The sequence below is a fragment of the Montipora foliosa genome, chromosome 3, assembly GCF_036669935.1.
Source record: "Montipora foliosa isolate CH-2021 chromosome 3, ASM3666993v2, whole genome shotgun sequence".
In the NCBI taxonomy this organism is placed as follows: domain Eukaryota; kingdom Metazoa; phylum Cnidaria; class Anthozoa; order Scleractinia; family Acroporidae; genus Montipora; species Montipora foliosa.
In genome coordinates, this window is record NC_090871.1 from 57362080 (window position 1) to 57386079 (window position 24000).

The window sequence follows — 24000 nt, forward strand, 5'->3', positions numbered from 1 at the left end:
GTGAGCTATAGATCTTTAAAATGTACTTGATAATTAAGGAAGAACATGTGTTAAATTCACAGCAGTTGAATTGGTGAGTACATAGAAAAACTAAGTTGACTCTCAGTACAGTAAAATTCCGACAATAAGCTCCCCCTCCCAAATTACCCCCAAATCTCAGACAGAAGAATCCTTCGGAGCCTCACCACTCCTCCTTTTCCCCGGATGTAAGCCCATGATCTTATATTTAGATTTTGACTAACTCTAAATGCAGCTTCTGAATGCAAGCCCCCTATTGAAGAGCTTGCTTTGTATATTTATGTCATAAGAGTATCCTCAGAGGCGTTCATGACTGTAATGACTGTAGCACTTGCTTTGTGTTTCATGTCGAGAAGTTTAAAGAGTTTTATCATCCGGTGTTCTTGTGCACTTCACAAACTGTCAACAATTGTGACACTCTCAACATCCCCTAACGCAAATTCCTAACATTGATACCCTATCCCTCTCCTCCCTTCTCCCTAAAGTAGACGTTTTTGCAGATACAGTGGCCGTTTTGAATTCTATTGTTTCAAATAGCTATTATGGGATGCCCATGTATTTGCCCCCTGAGCATCACATAGTCTTTCGAAACGATAGAAAGCAAAATGGCCGCCATATCTGCTATCTATTAGGTCTATTAATAATAACTCCACTATAATAGCCTTTTGAAAAAATGTAAACAGAGGGTTTATGGCCGGATTTTTACTGCATTTTTCTCAACCTTGTGGGAGGGGATCCACTGAGATAATATCGTGGTGATCTTTATTATTCCACTTTGGTTTGTGTTTTGTTTATTCTTCCTATATTGGCAAAATTATTAATTATTAATTAGTATTGATTAGCGGGATGTCTGCACGGACGTAGCCTGCGTAGCTGGCGGTATTGTAGGCGCGCGGAACAAAGTCCTCCTCCCCATTCTGATCACGGCTTCGCTTTATTTCGCGTGTCCACAACTCCGCCACGAAACTTCATTCTGCCAGCTACGCAAGGTAGCACAGACGCAAACCGGCGTGTACTCGTCTTTTGATTTGTGCCGGATTAGGGATCATCGTCCTCACCGGCAAAGAGACTGAGGTATGCGATATTTAATCAAAGACATAAAACAAACAGCGGCTACAAACATAATAATAAAGCGCATTTTACTTTTGACTTGACTTTTGTCTCGATGTTTGACGTTATCATTATGTTTGTAGCCGCTGTTTGATTAAGTTGTAATGGCCAAAGACTAAGAATATTTACACCCAATTGCAAAAACGTTGTCATATAAAAATGAAAAAGGGAAAAAGCCAACTGAATTGGATTTGAATTAATTAGGCTAATAAGCCCAACGAATTCATTTGCAGCATCCACGCATGAACGTCGTATTTGCCTGTTGGAATTTGCTATTGTTCTAAAGCTGGTAAACAATAAAAAAGATTCCGGGGAAATGCAACGGCTGTAAATGAATCCAACCTGAGAATGTGCTTAATTATAGCCTAAGTAATTCAAATCCTATTCAGTTGGCTTTTTCCCTTTTTCATTTTTCTAAGACAACGTTATTGCAATTAGGTGTATGCTATGGTGGGTGATTACCGTCATAATTCAATTTTTGATTTTCTGACGTGTTATTACATTTAGCATTGTAATGAATTTTTGTCTGTTTTGGATTTTATGTTGGTTTTGTCAATTTTCTGACAGAATTCAGAAATTTTTCTCTAATCAAATTTTCGGATAACCTGAACTTTCTGTTGATTTGAATTTTCGGTTTGTGTCAGTTTTCGGGGAGGTTTTCGATTTTCCGACTAGTTTTGAATACTTTACATCTCCGATTCGTTTCTGTTGAATTTTCTGCCAGTAGTCCTAATTTTCGGATACATTCAATTTTCGGCTACAACTTTTCTCGAGTTAGCCTGGTGACTACGAGACACCAGGTCGAGGTAAGATAGTTCCCGCCACAGAGGATTTCCTGTGTTAGTTCAAAGATGGCTGATCGGGAGCCTACAACAAACAATTTCTCCCGTGCAATAAATCTCCTTCGACAGGCAACGGAAATTCTATCATCAAGCGAATTAAGTGAAAATGAAAAATACCATTCCTCCCATTCCTACACCAGACCGCGACGCGGCAGTTATGGCAGATTTCAGAAACCTTTTCTCGCCATATGCGGCAACTACAAGTTCATCACTTTCTCGTGTACAGAAATCCTCACGGCCACCAAAGCGGGGAAGCCGGCGAAGTCCTTACTTTAGACCCAAAGAGACATGGACACGCGACTTTTTTTGTCTAGCCAGTCCTCAACAGGATCAAGTGCCTGTCAAGTCTCAAAAACTTGAATTGCAAACCGCTGGCTTAGGCAGAAAAAAGGTGGTTTTTGGTAACAAAGACCAGGCAATAGAGGTCAGCAAGAAGTTGGAAGCTGCATACCCTAAGCTTAAAGCTGGCGGTGGATTTGAAATATTGAGGAGTGGAATTGGTAGCAGTCTAGCCTTTGTATCACCACCAGCAACAGGATACTCTGTACCTTACCTAAGGGATCAGGCGGGTCTTGGACAAGCCCTGGCCTATATACGGCCATTGCAAGTGGAATTAGATATTTCCCCAGTTTCAACTGATATGGTAGGTGCGAATGGCATTTTTTGGGCAAAAAAATTGCAGGGGTGAATCATCGCTACAATCTCTCGAAATGATATTTTATTTATTCACCTCCAAAAAAATAATAAGACTGGCATTGTGCACTATTATTTGTAGGCTTCTACAGCACAAGAAAATTCAAGTGTCCCTCAAGTGAACTGTACAATATGTGGGTTGCAGCTCAAGGTGACTGAAGTCAGGTCCTATCAGCAGTCATGCAACAGAGAGGAAGTCAATGGTGAAGTAGATGCCACTACAGCACAGAGAACTACCTTTGAAATGTCCGATTCTCCTGGGGTAATCTATTTCTTTCTTAGGGACTAGAAATTAATGTCATGTTTGTGCTGGTTGAAGGGGGAGGGGGGGGGGGGGGTGGTAGTTTTCTAACTGTTCTGTTGTGTTTTTACTTCGCCTGTTAAATTCATGAAGTTAGTAGACAAATCATTATGCACTATCTGATTACTTTTGACAGTGAAGCACACATTGTGAAATGTTGTTTCACAGGTTCAATAAAAATCATCACTCTAATTTACTGAAGACACTCCTTTCTTTATGCATTAGCAATTCAAAGTAGAGTTATGAGTTAATTGTAGTTAGATTTTTTTAGTTGTTGAAAATAAGAGTGAGAATAAGACTGCAAACAGTCATGAAAATGTCCTTGCTTGAAAAGAAGAGTGCATACAGTCATATGTCCTACTTTTTCAAAGAAGTACTTTCTCAAGTGTTGAAAGTCCATATATTGGTTAATATGTTGGTTATGAGCAATTAGGATGAGCTATATGCCTGATACTAACAATTATTATGGTACATTTTCTTCTGAGTACAAAATTGTCAATTTAGTATAATTAATGACTTTTCACATTTTCATTTGTGTTCAGCTGAATGATGCTGCTTTGGTAGAATTGAGTGCTCTTTTTCCTGACATAAGTGGCAATGTAATTAACAACACACTGACTGCAAGTGGAGGGAATGCAAGTGTGGCTGCTTCTAGACTCATCCATTGGCCTGGTAAGGTAATCGTAGGTGTCAGAATCATACAAATGTCAATGTTGAATATTGATTTTTTGTAATCCAGTAAAGGAAATGGAGATTTTGTTATTACAGCTGTACCTGGAATAAAAGTCAACTGTTTTAGCCCCCACCCCTCTCATCTATACACCTACTGAACAATGTGAGCATGTGTTGTATCTCATATTAGTATTTTTTTTAAACCACAGCCAGTACCAGTATGCCAAATCAAAGCAGTGATGATCAATGCAATAATGCAAGTGATGATGAACTTCTGCTACCCACCTTTGATGTGGATGAACCAAAGGATCCTATTGTTACGTACAGGCAGCAGACTCTAAATGAGAACGCCCCCCCAATGAGAATATACGTTAATCGCATGAACGAGGAGTTCTCAGCTGATGTCCTGGCCATCTATAAGAAACCAAATCCAGGGCTTAACTCAACATTGAGGGTGAAATTCGAGAATGAAGTAGCAGTAGGGGAAGGTCCAGTGAGAGAGTTCTTCAGTACACTCATGGCATTTCTTCATGATGGCTTTCCACTTGATGGAGAGGGGCTGGGAAAACTGACACAAGTATTTGAAGGTGAGGAAGACCACAAACTTCCTATCCCCAATGCTCTCCTTCGCAATGCAGGATTTTATACAAGTGTTGGCAGAATGATCGCCCACTCCTTCCTACATGGAGGTCCTCCCTTATTTGGACTCTCGGCAGCAGTTGTTCAGTTCTGGTGTCAAAATAGTATCAGTGCAGTAACCATAGATGATGTACCAGACTATGACCTAAGGGAAGCCTTAAAGGAGGTAAGTACACCACTTATGTAACAATAATTATTATGGATTAGTTATGGGTCCCATGTTCCTTTTTTTTTCATGGTTTGAAGTAGTTATGTACAGTGTCAACACAAATAGGATGAAGGAGTGTCTTTGGCCTGGTTGTAAGCACAGCTAAACCTCCCACACTGACCACCCCTCATAAGTGAACATGTGTTAATGTTTTAAAGAGCAATTTCTAGTAACATAACATTATGCAAATTCAAGAAGTGCAAGTGACCACCTGCACCACTCTACCACTACTCTGAGCATCTTTGGTGGAATGTTTACTCATTTCACTTTTTTTCTGTGAGTTTATATTTATTTTTTGTTTACAATTATTGTTACTGTGCGATTTTTGTTTCTGCAGTTATCCAATATGGACAATGATAAAGAACCATCAGATGAGCTAAAAGTCTTCTTGCTGCCATATCGGGATGAAGCTGCTGTGCTTCAAGTACCATTAACAGGGAAACAAAAACACTTTGCTCTACAACAGTTACTCGTGTATAATGTCATTGAAAAACGGCATCAAGAACTGACTGACTTGGCTTCTGGTATGAATGAACTTGGCCTTATAGAGTACTTAAAAGTCCATGACTCAATGGCAACAGCTGTCTTTCCGCGGCAAGCTGAGGCAGTTATTGACAAGATGGAGGTCAGGAGTAGGATCAGTCTTGAAAATGACAAACACCCTCAAGGCCAAGTTATTTTGCATTTCCTCTATCAGTTTCTTGATGAAATCAGCCAAAACGCAGAAGGTAAAAATGATGTTGCAGTGGAATGCCAATTTCTCTAACCCTCAATTTTTCAAACCTTCAGACAACTTGAACCAAAAGTGGTTTCACTCCCAAAGTCAAACACTGTCATTTTACCCTCTATTTCTCAAACTCTGTGATTTTTCGAACCAACTTCCGTTTCCCTTGGAGGTTATGTGGATTCCACTGTTATCCCATGACCTTTGCAATGATGTTGATGTTTATTTGATGTGGTTTCCTTGAGTGAAAAGTACATGTAAGGCCAAGGCTGGTGCCTAACAGTCGCTTGGGGCGCCTTATTTGTGAGCATGGGCGACCAAATTTCTGAAGAAGTAGCCCGACCGGGCGCCTTACTTGATTCATTCTCATTTTCTTTTAATGTGATCCCTGCTGGAATTGATTAAGTCTGTGCTATTGAAAAAATGACTCGGGCTACTAACTCTTAATGTCGGAAGCCCGAAGGGGTCCCGGAAAATTTTCTTAGGCAGCAGCCTAAAAAAAGTCCCACTTTTTCCCTGTATGTACAGCTGTTATTTCATGTGTATTGAACCAGTTTGACTTTTATCTCCCTTTGTTTCAGACTAAGACAGTTAGGAAACAAACAAAAAAAAAAAAGAAAAAAAAAAAAGAATCATGCTGGTTTCCAAAAGTTACAACCAAAGATAAATCTAAACCATGAGATATTTGGATTAAGTGTTGTTTGTTTCCAGCCTCTCGTTTTTGTTGGAAGCTGTCTATTGAAAAAAAATAAAACACTCTTTATAGTAGGGAACTGAGTGTCTCTTTGCTTTTATTACAGCTGGGGCAGGTCTGCGTGACCTAATGGCCTTCTGGACAGGATGGGAAATGTTGCCACCCCATGGAGAGAAACTGTGGGTACAACTAGATGACCAGGGTACACAAACAAGCCTTGCTGAAAGTAAAGCCTGTTTCAACAGGCTTATCGTTAATTCTTCTCACACAGATTATGCGACTCTGAAGAGTTCCTTGTCAAAAGCCTTAAAGTATGGATCAAGAGGATATTACTCACTCTAAAACAGCCTTAACAGGCATCAGTGTATAGCCTGCAACTTAACTGGCCACAGGCCAGTCAATCTTAGTCCCCATTAATCTCAGTTGTTGTTATTATAGTTCTGTTATTGAAATGGTACAATCTTGCACAAACATGTGTTCTGAATATTTTAGAATGAAGATTGCACAGGGTACCTATGTTTTTTGAGAAAGATTCTGATACATAGCAAATATCCATTTGTGCTTTTGTAAGGTGAAATTTTGTCTTGGAAATAAAGCAAAGCTGTCTGTTTCATCATCAGTTGGATGTTTTTATTGTATTTACTACTTAATTTCCCAAAACAGGCCATTGGGAACCACAGTCCTTTTGATGTCTGAGCTTGATGGACTTGTTCCTTTGACCACAAGACTTTGAACAAAAGAGTGCCGATTCATGTAGGGTATTACAAGAATATTATCCCCTTAAATATTAAACTGCACTTTTATATTCTTGACAGTGAATAACATTTGTACAACTGGTGGGTGAACAGCTAGTGTATTCTTTCAATAAAAGTTAAGGTTTGAATATATACGTCTACACCTTGAAATTCTGAATATTGGCAAGGATCTATTGTTCTAGCCAGTTCCACATATGTCTTCAAAGAAAATGGCAGTGAGGTCTGTGGTATGACTACTGACTCTTCTGTACTGCAAAGAGGACCATTCCATGCCTCAGAGGGTGCTGGACCTTCCCAATCAATGCCATAATCTTCAATGTCCGCCTGTTTAAAAGACAAACTTATCAGTTGCTGTCATCTATTGAGGTTGTACTGGTTAATTCTCAAACTCATTAATAATTCATCAACGTAAAACAAAGAGAATTGATGGTGGTTTGCAAACCTGGTCCTGATTGGCACAATTTTTGCAGTTTAATTTCCCTGTTTACTCCTCAGTTCCTCTTTCAATTGAGAAGATATATCAAACACTTGAGACTGTGTTTCATCGGCTATCCAAACACCTTGAATTTTGTCAAAAATAATCTGCTGCCCATCATATTTTTGGATATGGTAATGAAACAGTCTCTCACATTTGATACGTCATATCTTATATACATGTACTCTATACTGAGGTAACATTTTGGCCAATTTCTTTCTTTCTTTCTTTGGTCTTTAATTTCTTGTTTGAGCATATATATCTAACACTCAGGGAATGTTTCAAAAAGGTATCCAACACCTCAAATCTGTCCTAAAAGTTCCTGCTACAGATTCTTTCAAGTCTCGTCTTGGCATTGGAAACCCAGGTAAGACACTCAGTGATGTAAGAAATTACTTACTCTTTGGCGCAGCTCCTGTACTACTCTGTGATTTGATCCTTGTATTTGCATCAAACCATTGACCCACAACTGCACAGGTGTCATATTTCTTTCTGTGCTAATGGGTCCATTGTTGTGCCCTGAGGAAAATATTCTTAGGTGCCTGTTGATTCTTGGCAAGTAGACAAAATGTAATGCAAATATATGAACTTCATTGGAAGGATCTAAAAGTAAGCACTACTCCATATGGCAAAATAACTGGTAAAAAACATATGTGCACCCAGTATACAAATCTCGCCACAGTCGCTCAATACGCTGGTTGTGCACACTTCTACCAGCAATGTGACTTCCTCGGTTTGGTCCTCTTAAAGGATGCGACAGCATGAACCATGCAACATCACAGTTCTCTCTACCTTTATCAGATCTGACCCTTGAAGGCAGCCCGTAAGTCTGCACTGCATTTTGAAATAGTCTGCACACAGTGGAAGCACGGTTGTTTGTGCTACATTGCAAAAACACAATCATTCTGCTGAAACCATCGATTCCTCCATGTATTACAAACCTCCACCTGAAGATGTCAAAAACAAGTAATCAATAATCCCTTAAAAAAACGTTTTGAAATCTAACCTGTGCTTTTTAACTGAATTTAAGCACTGATTGGATTTCAAAGAGTTTTTAAGGAATGTCTATCACCAATGTCAACACTGGAAGCAGTGTTTTCAGCCATAAATTATCCTACTGATTTCTTATGACGTATACACATACCTTTCAACGCTTAGACACTTAAATCCTCACAAATAACCACATAATTTCCAAGTGAGATATTATGTAAAGCAAATTTCACTCAACAATTTCATAACATCAATAACATCTCCCATACTATCAAGAAGTTCTAGTTGAGTAAGCAGAGAGAATGGAAATGATGCATAGAAATATGGGTAAGTAGACAATGCACAAGTGAATAAATGAACTGAGAGAGGGATAAGTGGTGGTTTTCATTCTCCTGATAGAAATAACCTAATCAAATACTGGCAATGAAGAAGAACAATTGACATTACAATCACTAATTAATTAATAAGGGTATGATACCTTATTAGCTTATGATTACCATCTATATGCCACAACGCAAGTGGTCCATATACTTGGTACCGTCGTCGGTGTATTGTCCTAAGCTCGAGTGACCGTAGAAGGACCCCAGCTGGATTGACCCTCCGCATTGCTTCTCTTATTCTGCACTGTTGCATTCTCAAACCTCTACTCCTCAGAAATCCAGTCATTCGCCTGTACCCGGTGTTAAGGAACTCTGCTAGGATGTTTTGAATCAGCTGGTCGAGTTCTCCGTTGTCTATGTTTGAGTATGTTAATCTCACACTCAACCCAAATTGGAACAAGCGTCTTTCAAAAGTCCGAACACTGCCACCTAGCAAAGTTGCAATATCGACGACAGAAAAGCATCTGCCAATCAGAAAATCGAGCTGATCTCTGGGAATTGAATATCTTGGACGTCCACGTTGTCCAGTAAAGGCAGTAGCTGGTGATGAAACCAAAAATATCCTGAGTTGCAAAAAGGCAATCCCGTGCACCCCTAATTAGGTTCACAATTTGTTCATCGATTCCATACAAATGAACAAGACGAGCTATTAAACCATGCAGCCAATCCAGCCTAAAGTGTAAGGCATCCACTGTATTTGGGTCAAGGCCTCCTCCTCTAATTTCCCGAATGATATTAAGTAAAAGCTCTCGCAAGTAGCTTAACGCCATCACTCTATCCGCCATCTTGGATCAACACGGTATATTACCTCGACCTGGTGTCTCGTAGTCACCAGGCCAACTCGAGAAAAGTTGTAGCCGAAAATAGGCCACTTGCACTAAGAGGTCACGTGACCAATGCTTCCCTTAAACAGTGAGTTGTAATCTTGCTGTTGCCAAAAATTGACAGAACACATAAAAATTATCTTACACGCGAAATTTGAGAGGAAACGCATTTAAGGGAGATATTTTATGGTACTTTGATTTTTCAACAAAGTAGCATGATTTGTCTTGGCCGCCATGTTGGAGGGCATACTCTTGCCCTCCAACATGGCGGCCAAAACTACTTTTTGCTCATATCTTGTTAAATGTTTGATAGTTGAGTTCAGATGTGCCATAAACGTTACCACATCATCTTTTCAACATTTTCCTTGTAGTTCAAGTGCAAAATTTGTATCAGAAAGCGGTAATTCATAATTTTAAAAAATCAAGTTTGGGTCACGTGACCAGCTACGGATTTTCTCATTTTAAGCAAATGGCGCGGGTTTGAAAAACCAAATCACTATTATTTTGTTTAAGAGATGACCCACTAATAGTGTTTCGAAGGCAAAATCATGTAACTTTCATTTTCATAAAAACGATGTCACATGACCTCTTAGTGCAAGTGGCCTATTGAAAAATTAGGACTACTGGCAGAAAATTCACCAGAAACGAATCAGAGATGTAAAGTATTCAAAACTAGTCGGAAAATCGAAAAGCTCCCCGAAAACTGACACAACCCGAAAATTCAAATCAACAGAAAGTTCAGGTTATCCGAAAATTTGATTAGAGAAAAATTTCTGAATTCTGTCAGAAAATTGACCAAACCAACATAAAATCCAAAATAGACAAAAATTCATTACAATGCAAAATGTAATAACACGTCAGAAAATCAAAAATTGAATTATGACGGTAATCACCCACCATAGTATGCGATACCTAAATTTGTGTTTTAGTGCTACAGAATTGCAGAGCCCCACATGTTAAAGTAATCATGTAAAATAAAAAATGTCCGGTCATCGCGATAATTCGCGAACAAGAATTAAATTCACGCTTTTTTTGGTAAGTAGGAAGTCGGAATGTATATGTATTCAGCGAACTAAACTGTAAATGGAAGTGACAAAGAATGTTTTTATTTTCCCATTGGTACGTTAACACGTGAGCCGCTATGGCGTTGATTCAGCCTTTTGTTATATGGCGAATATAAGGTTTGACATTTGTAATACATTCATCTCAGCGCTTGAACTTTTCAAGTTTTACAATGATTCTTTTCGCATGTAATTTAAGCCCGGTTTACACAACAGAAAATTTTCGTGTGAAATTGGCACGGGTGCCTAAAAAGAGCTCGGCAAACTTTGTTTACACTACACCATTTTTACCGTATCAAAAATACCGTGCCAAAATTTTTGGGCCCGGGTAAGTTCTCTTGTAGACATGCGCAGTTCAATTATAATCAAGAACGTCCGCGGGATTTTGGTTAACCTGAGTATCAGGCTTTTCTTTTCTTTTTCTTGTTTTTTCTTGGCAGATCGGGAAGAAGCGGAGAGAAAAGCCTGACACAGACGCTTGTATTTCAGTTTTCCACCCCCTCGCATCATGATACGCGTCACTGAATGTATCAACCAATCATATTCATTTCCGGTTGTCAGTTGAACTTCCATGTATCAAAGAGCGCGCGAATTTTCCGCAACGGCGGGAAACGGGCAAAAAAATTTTTTCCAATGGTTTCCGAGAGTTTTTGCAGAATTTGTCGTGAAATTTTGTTGCAAAAATACGGGACTAGTGTCGCTACAGTTCCACTGTTTTTGGAAACCTGTAACAAAGAGTTTTGCAACGTTTTGTGTGGAAAGCCAGTAATTCTTGCCCAATTACTACTCGATTTGAAGATTATTGTCTCGCATGATGGCAGCTGCTCTGTTTGCAAGAAATGTGCGAGGAAGGTTGTCAATTGCTACAAACTGTTCGTGGAGTTAAAAAAGGCGTTTGTGGTGGATTCGGCAGTAGAAAAGGCAAAGGAAAGCGGTCCACGAACTCCTACGAGAGAAAGATATTCAGCTCGACACCAGCGATCCCCGACTGGAGTCACTCCGAAGGCTAAGCGTCTGAAGGAAAACCCGTTAGGAGCTACAGCTCAAGAACCTGAAAACAGACCTCTGTCAAAGCGATCACTTTTTTTCGACAAATACTCGGTAGTCGAAGATGAAATTAGCAGCCTGATGAATCTCCCAACAGAGACCTATTTACCACCAATCTCGAAGGTGATTTCTCTCCAATTCCTCCCTACCCCTACACTGTTGCTAAGAAAGGCCTGATATTCAGGTTAGATTTTGGTGGAGAATGAGCAGCCATCTTGAAATATACGCAAAAAAAAACCCGCTAGCCTATATCAATTAAGGCTCAAATTTGACCCTTTAAAGTGTTTACACCACTTGTTCTATCCGAACCGTGCCTATTTTTTCAGCACCCGTACCATTTTCACCCGTGCTCGGACTACCTCGCCGAAGGTCCCAGCAAGGGTAAGAATTTTGGTTCGGCACGAATGAAATTTGGTACTGACAGGTTGTTTACACTGCAAATTTTATCCGAGGCGAACCTTTTTTTTGGGACCCGTGCCAATTTCACCCGAGCCGTGCCAAAAAATTTCTGTAGTGTGAACCGGGCTTTAGGTCGTTTTACCGCTAACCCCCAGAGGTTGGTACGCCTGCTTTTGGTTGGGGAATACGTTCCCATTTTTTCCCACTGGGTTTTTTGGCTTTTATATCAGGCGCCGGCACAAAAATTTTGTCGCCTGAGTGGCGATTTAGTTGTGACTAGTCGTGTAATGTTCTGTGTACCTTTGTAGGACGGCATTAAATCACTCGGCTCCTAGTTCGAGCTGCACACGCACTCTTGTGTATGAGTCGTGAATTTACATAGGAAATCAACGTATTTCACTCAGGGCATTAAGGTGACAACAGACATATCTAAATATTAGAGCGATAAATATATAGCACAATCTAGCGCTCGGGTTTATTGAATAATCCTTTAAAATAGGTGGGCTACTAATTTTCCAGTAATTTTAAGTGGTAGAATCACAGATGAAAATTTAGTACTTAAAGGCCCACCTTTGACCGACAAACTTTTCGACCGTTAGTTTTTGTTATGGAAATTCGCATTGCTTATCGCAGCAATCTGATTGATCTTTGGCTGGAATTGTTCCACGGCATGCACGGCCTGTCAGTTGAAGGTGGACCTTTAAAATTGGCAATAGTTGCTTATCCTAGCTTATTGCTTGCGGTTTTTATGTGACACTGATCCATGGTAAACTGCTCAGAAATACTCATACCCTGAAGGGAGATATATACGTGTATTCCTCCCGCATGTTCTGGTAGCCTACTATACTAAGGCTTCGGTTTACAAAAAGAAAATTGAAATGAATGTTGAAGATTAATGTAGAGCATAATTTAGCGTTCAATAAATGAAGAAAGACGTTGGCTAATGTTAACAGTTTTTATGTGGATGTAATCCTTTTCCATTTTTTACTTGGCTTTTTATTCCACGTATCTGTATATTTTTGAATCCGGAACTTATTCTTTCCGGATTCAAATATATTACCATTTATACGTAGCGTATTCAAATCCCGGGGGAGGGGGGGTACTGCCATATATGGGCTATATAGGTATGTGCCGCTGTGAAGGGTATGGTTTTCAAGCAGTTTACTCTAGCATAGGGTATATAAATCAGAGCGTTTAAGTCTAGAACAGGGTATCATTTTTCACGAAACTGACCAGTCGCTTGGAGATTTTATCAAGACTAAGGAAACCAGAAATTCCCGCTCAAAAATATAAAAGAATCGAGTCGGCAAAGTTTAAGTTTACGCAACTCAGCCTCAACAGTGTCGATAAATGGCTATCATGAAACACTTCTGCATATTATTAACTGTCAAGTATCGGTATTTAGACGGAAATCGGTGGGAGTTTACTCTAGTATAGGGTAGCGAAATTCAGCTGAACTAGCTCTGGTATAGGCTAAGGGTTCCAGGGTCCCAGCGGCACATTCCCACCCAGAAATTCCTAAAGTACTTCCTCCGCCCCCCGGGATTCAAATCGAATTTTCCTTTATTCACTCTAGTACTCAGGACTCCTCAAGGAAATAGTAATATTTCAATGCTTTCAACTTTACAGTGCGTTGTCCAACTAGAGCAAAACTATTGCAAAATGACCACCAATATTCGCAACAACAGGAAATTGGGATTGGCGGTAAGATTTAACAGAATTCTGCTGAAAAAGGGAGATTAAAGACAGTGACGTAAATGTATAGTCTTCCTCGCAGCCGTTTTTAGTCTCGTCACGCAACGCTTCTCCCACAGGAGGAAGGACATTGCGTGACGAGACTAAAAACGGCTGCGAGGGAGACTAGTAAATGTTATGTTCCAGAGCGTTTACTTTTAATATTTAGTGAAAGAAGAAACATAATGCGTGAAGTCTAAGATAATTGACAGAAATAAAAGTTCAGCCCAATCCTATGAGCTTTAATGACTCAGTCAGGCAAGCGTGACCACCCTCCCCCCTCTCCGGGTATTTGACATTTTGTCCTTCCCAATGGTCGGGCATTTATTGGAGAGGGTTTGCTCGGGGTGTCGGGATATTTCAATTTCTCCGGCAATAGGGAATTTAATTTTTTTCCTAATATATGAGTAGAATATCATTCACTTTGCTGCTCTGAAGACCAACAATACGATATTAAAAGGTCACGTTGAAGTCAAAGTGCCTTTTTTATGATATTGTTAAGTAAAATATACTCATTCAAGCAATTTTGGTCGTGCTTGGATTTTATATTTTTACCGTTTTTCCAAGAAAATGTTCATTCTGGTTTTGTCTCGTGGGTGGGGCATTTGCACACTTCCTTGTGTTTAGAAGAGGAATTTTTGAACGGAACAGCTGAGCCCACTGTTTGCAGTTGTCCAAACAAAACAACGTCAAATTCCAGGGAGAGTGGTCACGCTTGGAATAACTTAGCCTTGTCACATCACAGCTGGAAGAGCGAGGCCTGGACGCTAAATTGTCTTTAGTACGGAGCCGATGCAGCTAAGGTATACTTGTTAAGATCCTTGTAGCGCCCATCACCTCGAACGATGACAGTCACTGTTCCGTAATCCTGCGGACCGTTCAGACGAACCTCAACAAAGTTAGCAGGCCCACCAGAAATGTCATGGTATGGAGTATCGGGGTTACATTTGCCTTAGTTGTATGTCTTTTTGCAAGCGTAGGTGGCGAACCCGGACTTTTGGTTATCTGCGATAACTGTGATGGTGATGTTGTAGTGAGGACGACCAGCAACTGCTGTGATCCAGTGGTGACTACTTCTGAGGTTTGTGTCTTGAAAATAGGAACGAGTTGACTTGCCAAGAAAATAATTTGCCATTGTTAGAGGGAAAAAATATTCATGCTATCTATCACTATATGGCGTTAAGAATTTCCCCAGAAGGGCAGAATAGTACCTGGCTTCAGAGGGCATGCGCAATGTCCAATTTAGCGCATAGCTTGAGAAGACTGACTGGACATAGCGATTGTAAGATATGATGACTCAGGATTTATCTTGCATCCCACATCGTGGATTGTCATCGATTAACAAATTGCCTATTTGCCAAGATGTTCGCGAATGCATCTGCTAAAGTACAATGTATGTAACTGAGCAACTAAAGCCAACGTTACTAATAGTCCTCTAGTAGCGTACAAGGAAAGGTTACGTTTATACAAACGTTGGCCGTGTAGCACTTATATTTTTTAAACAGAGTTAACTGAATAGAGTGTAATGTGAAGTGCTAGATGCGAGCGTTAGCCCTACTGATGGAAATGGGCCCACACAAAGACAGAGAAAAACTCTGACCAAGGTGGGAATTCGGAACCCACGACCCTCGGGTTAGATCTCCGCCGCTCTACCGACTGAGCTACAAGGTCAGACGGGAGCAGGCCGTGGGAACCGAAGATGTTAAAGTCACGGCAATGAACATGTACAAGTACAAGGAAAGGTTACGTTTATAACGCTCACATGGTTCATATGGGATAGAAATCTAGCACCTCACATAACACTGTATTCAGTTAACTCTGTTTAAAAAATATAAGGGCTACACGGCCAACGTTTGTATAAACGTAACCTTTCCACCACTAGCCAGCTCCACTTCGGTGAATAGTTGTTAATTATTCGCGACTATTCGTGACTATTCGCTATTCGTTATTCGGGTTTTCCAGACACCAATGGATGGACCTGGACAGGGCTTTGATTGCCACGGCCCCCCACAACCACCGCACCCACTTTGCTTTCTTCCCGTGAACCTTCACAAACTCATGTCATTTCCGCTTTACCTGAACTAGCTTGCATTCTCGGGGACAGGTATAGCCTAGAGACTATAACGGCAGACTTCTAAAGGTAAGAAACTTTGATATACTAGTTTTGTTTTACTGCCATTACGCTCCTCTTCTATCGCGGTTTTCTTGTCCAAGTTTCTATTTTTGTGACAAAGCTCTCGAACGAAAGCATTCTCGATTTCCCACAAGGCTAAAAATGAGCAGCTTCTACACTACGACGACAAATAGAATTACACGCTTGCGAGTGCTTCTACACTTAAGTGAACAAATGGGCTTAACTGCAGAATACCCTGCCACTCCAACAAAGTTCTTCGTAGCCGGCTACGCTTTACACAGAAACTAATAAATTCAAGTGAAGTATTATGTAATATATTCAAGTAACAATAAATTGCCAGTTGAAAATGGCGTGATTAATGTTTTATGCCGGGTACGCGGTTGAGGCAATGAGAAACGTATTCGCAGCAACAGTACAAGAGAGTATTTCTCGTTCTAAAAACGTGACTCGTGAATTAAGCCATAATCGACTGTGAAGCAAATTACCTCGATCGCCATCATTAAAACGACGGGACTGTAAAAATGCCTGTGGCCAACAATGTTCATCTATTAATACAACGCTCCGCAAGCATCAAAAGAATGTGTCTATTCCTCGTTCTTTAAGCTCGAAGGTGAAAATTGCGCGCCATTGAAAACACCTTACCTAAGCACTTTTTCAACATTTTAGCTTTCAGTTTATGGTTCGGTTAACTACACTTTTCAAGAGATCGTGTGAAGAAAATAGCGCTCCTTTGCTGATTAAGCCAAAGCGCTCTTTCCGTGATTAGGCCAAGGCACTCTTAAAATTTTAGCTTTCACTTTACTGTTCGGTGAACTACTCGTTTACTGATTACTTCTAAGTGCTTGTTTCCGTGATTAGGCCTAAGAACTCTTTTAGCTTTCGGTTTACGGTCAGGTTAACTACACTTTTCACGAGATGCTTTGAAGATGGTTTACTGATTACGCCAAAACGCTCGTTTCAGTGAATAGGCTTAAGCACTCTTAAATTAAATGTTAGCCTTCATTTTACCGTTCGGTTAACTACACTTTTCACGAGATCGTGTGAAGTAAATAGGACTGCGGACCGTGGTGGCAGTAAATTTTGTGACTTCAATGGCAATTATTCACAGTTTTGCACTACGGAACCACGGACCGCGGTGGCATTTCAATTACACTAATTTTATTTCATGAAAACCGCGAACTGTTTTCTAACGTGTGTTAACATTAGTGGTTATACAGGGCGCACAAAAGGCTTTTTTTTTTTCTCATGGCCTTCGTCGCGCGCTATTTGTTACGTTGAAAGTTTATTGTCTAAAAAACTTCCCTGGATACATGTCAATATTTTAAAACTACGCTTGAGTTAACATTTAATTGTAATAAACAAACTAATTGCTACCACTCGAAACTTCTCTCCCATACATTACTCGCTGCGTATTAAAATACCTTCTTCTCTCTCATATATTACTCACTGCGTACCACGTACCGCGTAGCCAGCAACTACCAGTAAGGCAACTTCTTCTCTTGCAGATATTACTCACTGGGTACCGCGTAGCCAGAAACTAAAATACCTTCTTCTGCAATCCCCGCATATATTACCATAGGCAGCCCAAGCTCGCGTCGCTACAGACAGCAGTTGAGAATTTAAACGCGTTATAAGACTTTGTATGGGAAATAAAACTAGACCCTCCGTGAGGGTACACTGGGTTGCCTGTGGTACGTGCACTGTTCCAGACAATTTTTTTCAAGTTGGGGGGTCATTAAGAAGTCATACCAGACGAGCCCCTTTGGCTCACAGGTCCTCACACGTTCGTACGACGAAACAGATCTGTCCTTGCGTAATATGTAGCTCTAACAGTGCACGATATTGTTTTGGTATTGTCTATCATTTTAGTGCCATGGTAGAAGTCTTGGGTAAATAGTCTGAGAAGACATGTGGTTACTAGCAAAGTACTGAACCCAGAAAGATTGAAGAAAATAAATGGGAAATGAGAAACATTGGCTTCTGGGCTGACATGTTGATAAACTTCTTTTCACCACAAGTTTAAGCGTGCCCTCTGAGCATCTGACAGCTTTGTAATACCGAAGTTCACTGAAGTTAAATCCTGTTGGGCGGGGTTAGTGTTTGGATGGGAGACCAAAATAATATACCCCTCACAAAACAGAAGCATCGGACCGAAAATACTATTAACGCTAACAAATGCAAACTCAGCAAGGTACAGATTTTGTTAGCTTGCTTTATGCAAAAACTAATATTGATGCAGAAGTAAATAAATATTGATACACAGTTTTTAGAAAGAGCAGAAGGAAGTTTCCAGGACGATCGCTCGAGAATGACATATTTACGACATGAAAACAACATTTATTTTGAACCGTGAATATAGATTATAAAAAGTTACGATCAGCGACAAACATTTTGGGGGATTTTTGCAACGTTCAATTTTGTTGTCGTACGTTTTGGCTGCACAAATAAATCGCAAAATCGAAAGTGACCTCGCCGGAATTCAGCGGGCGCCGTGATGAAGTTACCACGGCATGTTTACTCGCCAAACAGTGAAGTATCTGTGTCAAATGATGGCAAGATACCGGGTTTTTGTAAGTTTCTTTTTCTGTCAAGTGTTATAAAGTTTGACAATGAAATGAGCGAAGTCAAAACAAAGATCACAATCGCCCAAGTCTTGTTTATGCAAAGTCAAAATTTACTCTCCAAGACGCGTACCACGTTATTTATTCTTACCAGGTAATTCCATCATTTTGGAAATAGCAGCTACTTTATTATTCAACTGTGTCACAATTCTTCACTGATTTTGGGGCTCATTTTGTTGAAACTCAAGCACGCTTCCAACAGGCCTGTGAACCCTTCCTGCTTACAGGGCAATACTAAAAAACTTCTCCGATATCACATTTCAACCTTAAGCTCGAAAATTCAATACACAACATGCTATTATAATTCACAAAGGCAGAAAATACCACAGAATCCTTTTCCGGGAAAATTTTATTGAAACAAACAACATATTTGCTCTTAGAGGCGAAAACCTCTTCCTATTTCATTGCGTGCGTGAAGAGAAGAAACTCGATCGTGTTAAATTACCATGTACTTCAGGTAAATACAGCTCACTTTGATTTCGGCTCGACGGGCGTTAAATTGTTGTCGAAGTCCATTACTCGTCGCTTTTAAGATTCCATCGCCTGAATATCCAATTGACTTGCCATTATTGAGCTTAATAAGGGCATATTTTGTTCAAAGATCCACTAAAACGCCACTCGCGTTACATGACTTTCGACGCCATTGCCGGTTAAGTTAATCGTTCTACTTTGTCCACCAGAGAAATCTACGCATTTCCACTACCCGCTAGATCCTATGAAAATACGCTGAGAAGGCTCTATGCACAAAGCCAACACTTAGCAGGGGAGTGACAGGCAAGCCTTTTCCCGACACGGAAAATAAAAAAAACCACGAAATGAAACAGAGATTCCGACTGGGTTTGGCAACCCAGTAAAAATGACTCGCCTCTGGTGTATTCTTGTGCCTTTTGGAGTTTATTTTACAGTTTCGGGAAGTCCGTGTTTTCAATGTTCTAAGATTTCGTCTTATTATTCGGCATTCCACGTCTTAAAACCGGGCTGGTGTCAAATTTTATTTTTTTTGTTGGTAGCCACAAATGTGCATACCTCACGGATATTGAATTACAGCCTGTAAGCTCAGCTCGGGTGAATTTACCTTTATACCCTTCAGTATATCCGTACTTCCCTACCCCATTTAGAAACCATATACTTTTCCTGCGCTTCGCGTTCATGTGCGCGCGTTAGACCACTAGGCCACCGCGACACAGTTCAGTTGCAGTGAGGAAAGCAGTATTAAAATATTCGATAACGTGGACAGATGTTTTTTTCTTTGAGAAAGACAAGCTTTAAAGGTAAGAAGAATTTTCTACGTTATTTCTAGATCTTGCCTCGTACTTATACTTGTGTGTTCCGCTATGAACATTACGGTATTTTGCACCGAACGAATACTTCATTAGAAGTATTTTTCATAGCACGAATACTCTAACATTTCTTGGGAACCGGTTTGTTCAGCCGTTTTGACGTAGAAAGAAAATAAGAAAATAGCTTTCAACGGCCAAACAAAATAAAAAAATAAAAAATGAAATCAAGTTTTAAAAATGTCCGTATCGGGGACTTCGCAGCGGTCCCCCATCCAAGTACTAACCTCATTCGGAGGAGCTTAACTTCAGCTGACACCTGGTCTAACATCAGCGATTGAGATCTTTGTGTTAAATTCGCACTTGTATCTTGTCGAACTTTATTAAAACTTGAAAGAAAAAAAGTAAACTAACAAAAACCCGGTGTCTTGCCGTCATTTTGTCACAGATGCATCCTTTGTTTCGTGAGTTGTCAGTATTAAACACGCAAGGTAACTTGATCACAGGCGGCCGCTAAAATCGATGTCACTTTCGATTTTGTGATTTTACTTGTACGACCAAAAGTACGATAGAAAAATTGAACTTAGATTGAACGTACAAAAATCTCCCGAAATGTTTTTCGCTGATGGTAACTTGTATTATATTCGTGGCACAAAATTTATGATGTCTTCATCTCGCAAATTGTCTTATTCTCGATCGACACTTCCTAAAAGTTCCTTCTGCTCTCCTTAAAAACTACATATCATTGTTTATTTACTTTTGCGTCAATATTTGTTTTGCATACATGTAAGGCAGGCTAACAAAATCTGTACCTTGCTTTAATAGTTCACATTTTTGGGCATTAAAATAGAATTTTTGGTCGTATGTTCCTGACAGCAAGTTGCATCTTTTGACGTCTCCTATCCAGTTACTAACCCCGCTGGAAAGGGATTGACTTCAATGCAAATTGGTTTTGAAAAGCTGTCAGAAACTCAGAGTACACGCTTAAGCTTGTGGTGAAAAAGAAGTTGTAAATGATCAACTTGGCAGCCTTGAAGCTAAATGTTTCTCGATTTGCTTTTATTTTCTTCAATCGTTCTGCGTTAAGTACTTTACTGAACCACATGTCTTCTCAGGGGGTATCTACCAAAGATATCTACCATGACACTGTAATGATTTACGATACCAAAACAATATCGTGTACCACAGTTGTTAGTTAGGTGTCGATCAGACCGAATCTTTATCATCCTCCCTGGTAAACCACGGGCATTACCCTACCCTCTGTGCCAGAACAGTGTCGGTTGTTTTTCTTAAACAACGGAAACTGTTCTGTGCTTGCCCCTTACGGCACTGACAAAAGTACCGTACGTTAGTACATGGGTACTTGACCGTAGCCATTGGCCGAGAAACTAATCTTAGCCAAAAGACCGAAAAGCGATTAGGACACGGGAAAACTTAGGTAAAAAAATAGTTGAGATCAGGATCTCCTGTTGAGATATGGGATTTTTCGCTGGGGAATGGGGGGGGGGGGGGAACTGAGGAGATACGGGATATTTTTTAAAGTAGGAGCGCATTGCGTACGTGTGGTAGTGCAGTAACTAGACAGTGTTTTCTCGAGAAGCGATCACTAGGGTTTTTTGTTTTCGTGTTTGATAGTTTTGTCTTCAGCTCGAGTGTAGAATCATGACGAACTTTTGTAGTTTGTGAGAACTATTTACTACTTGTAGCTTTTGTTGAGTTTTGAATCGATAATAGAAAGAGTTTTGGCGATTTCAACCCAGACTGGACTACTGGATTTAAGCTTTTTCCTTGACGAGATTTCAAGTTATTGTGAAACGTTTGGTACCAAGTTACTCTAATACTGAAATCAAGATTATGGAATTGTAAAACTAGAACTTTGGACTTGACTATAGAACGCGCAATTACGGAATTTTACATTTTTGAGCATTCTGAGAAATGGAGTTCACATGTTGTCTTCTTGTCTTCGCCACGGCAGATTTAAACAGTTTGCAAGAAAGTAAACCAGGATTACGGAACCGGAATTCGAATACATGGCCCGGTTGTTCGAAAGCCGATTACCTTAATCCAGGATTAGCGTAAACTTTTGTTTCATGTTTTAAACTTTTTGGTGAAAGTTTCCTTTGCTTATTGACTTCTTCTAATGTAAAGTTTCACGGAATATCAGCCTTGAACAGCATTTGGGAGTAGAGAATAAAACTCGTTTGTTCATTTTTAACCTGAGATTAGCATTAATCGGCTTTTGAACAACTGGCCCAGGATGATAAGTTGTTGAACTGTGATCTGTAATAAGTTTTTCGGATGATTTAAGGCTGATCTTGTAATTTTTGGGTGAACGTAGTTAAGGAAGGAAGTAAAACTGTAGGACTTAAATAAAGTCTCATTCCAAAAAATAAATAAATGAAAGATCCCGTATCCCGAGAACCCGCTAATAGGGCTTCCTTGTTTGCATTTGCAAATTTAGTAACATTAATAATGAGTTTTTGCAACAGACAACTTCAAGTTATATTACAAATGTATCTTTCTGGTAATCTCTCGCCATTTTCCGAAGTTTACCTGTACTTGAAGTTCACTGTAAGTGGACAATTTGTGTCAACTGTTTGCGCATTCCACGGATACGCCTTTGGAGGCGTCTTGTTTCATGAAAACACGGACTTCCCGAAACTGTAAAATAAACTCCAAAAGGCACAAGAATACACCAGAGGTGAGTCATTTTGATTCATTTTATTGAATGAAAGTTAAATTGAGCATTTTTTAGGCTTCACAATCGACTGTATTTTATTTCCCATACAAAGTCTTATAATGCGTTTAAATTCTCAACGGCTGTCTCGAGCTGTCTGTAGCGACGCGAGCTTGGGCTGCCTATGGTCTGAGTGGGTCTTATCGCTCAATTATCGCAGACGATCGTAAACGCCGCAGGCAAATGTTGCCAATTAAATCTTAAGCGATCGCAGACAAGCGTACCACTAATCTTCTGCGAATCGAGGAGAAAAAGGCGGCGCGCTTTAATACGTCAAGTATAACTGGACGTGTTTCAAGGCGAACAATAATGTGTCGCGGATAGGACACAGATCATCTCAGACACACGTTTGCATTAAACGTTGGAAGAAGGCCTAGTGCCTCTAGAATTTAGCTGAATTTCTCCCACTTCCTAAGGTCCCTCACCACCCAGCCTTGGGTAAGTGAAAAGTCGGTAATTTTGCTAGCATTGTGCCAAAAGTCATGGCATTTACACGGCTCTGCAACTCCGGGGTATGAAACCTCAAAATCATGCTCGATTTTCAAGCTTCGCACAGGCGTTGCCATCACCATATGATCGGGACAGGACTTGATCGATCATTGAAATTTGATCAAAATCAAATTAACCAATCAAAAAGCTCAGATTTCCCCCTAGAGAGAAAATTATCAATCTAAGGAAATCGAAGCGTCCCAAAAACCCATCAAATCACTAAGGAAAACGCAGAAAGTAGTGTGTGAGTAAAACTTATTTATCTGGCTGTCCATAAAATAGATTCTCGAAAAGAAACGTCGCGATTTGAAGTTTTTATGGAACATTTTCTTCGATCAGTTGAATCGGCCATTACAACTGTTTCAAAAATAACGTGACGTCCAGCGCTCTCGCATCCTTAGGGTTGTCTGCCAGTTGCACTTGCCGTAAAAATCAACGTAATCTCCATTAGCGTTGGATAACTTTCCTTTAAAATAAGTGTCATTTTCAAATATACAACTGCTATGGACATAATTAGCTAAATTTAATGCAAAATGTCGCTTGTCTGATTTTCTTTTGGTTTATTGCGACGGGCATTTGTGAGGGTTTTTGCAACGAGCATAAGCATTCCTAATATGATCAGATTTGATGTACTAAAAGACGCGGTCAATTTGCACGCATTTGTTCTGCTTTTGTGCTAAATTATGTTATCGGCCGAGCGGAGACTGGGTACTAGTACTGAGATGTGGCTTTGTCGACGGTATTTTAAATGCAATCTTTAATAAGATAACAAAGTACATAATTAAGTGATCAAATCAAGATCACGATCAGGTCATTAAGCCAACTGACTATAGAGACTAGGCTGGGACAAAATTTAAGGACTTACTGAGGCCGGTTACTGCTAAACACAGGGTGTGTGATCACTGAAAAGAACGAACATGGTATCTGTGTAGCAGAATAGTTTAATCCTGGCCAGAGAAAAAAACTGACATCACGCGCAGCGCGAATACCGGTAGAGCCGAGGGAAAAAGTTTACTGTTTTCACAGGCTTGCCGTCACGTAACTCATTCTCACAATACAAACGTTTACTTGGGGAAAGAGGTAAAATCATAACCTACCTCATAAGTGGAAATTGATTCTTGTGGTTATTAACGCCATTGGGAGGGCAAAATTGTTCAAACTGAAGGATATTTTAAT

General features: G+C 40.0%; 3 protein-coding genes across 5 annotated transcripts in view; 2 read left to right on the forward strand and 1 right to left on the reverse strand.

Moving 5' to 3' along the window:
• LOC137997763 (uncharacterized) overlaps positions 1-2317 on the forward strand; it is a 22738-nt gene extending 20421 nt beyond the window's left edge. Inside the window, exon 5 of one of the 2 annotated variants that reach the window (XR_011122573.1) lies at positions 2197-2317. The gene's annotated coding sequence lies outside the window, so the exon portion shown is untranslated. Of the gene's footprint in view, positions 1243-2196 lie in introns of those variants that run through there. The other variant, XM_068844002.1, reaches the window with a different exon arrangement.
• LOC137997757 (uncharacterized) overlaps positions 1-24000 on the reverse strand; it is a 414333-nt gene that overhangs the window by 176589 nt on the left and 213744 nt on the right. The gene's annotated exons all lie outside the window — the stretch shown is intronic.
• LOC137997761 (uncharacterized) lies at positions 1863-9944 on the forward strand. Its single transcript, XM_068843999.1, has 6 exons — positions 1863-2613; positions 2746-2925; positions 3507-3636; positions 3846-4441; positions 4821-5211; positions 6008-9944. The coding sequence occupies exons 1-6, from the start codon at positions 2077-2079 to the stop codon at positions 6241-6243; spliced, it is 2070 nt and encodes a 689-aa protein (XP_068700100.1). The 5' UTR covers positions 1863-2076; the 3' UTR covers positions 6244-9944.

Excerpts from the sequence above, each read along its gene's own strand:
- LOC137997761 (XM_068843999.1), top strand. The coding sequence starts at position 2,077 with ATGAAAAATACCATTCCTCCCATTCCTACACCAGACCGCGACGCGGCA. Across the intron at positions 2,614-2,745 it reads CCCCAGTTTCAACTGATATG|GCTTCTACAGCACAAGAAAA; the intron begins GTAGGTGCGAAT and ends TATTATTTGTAG. Across the intron at positions 3,637-3,845 it reads TAGACTCATCCATTGGCCTG|CCAGTACCAGTATGCCAAAT; the intron begins GTAAGGTAATCG and ends TTTAAACCACAG.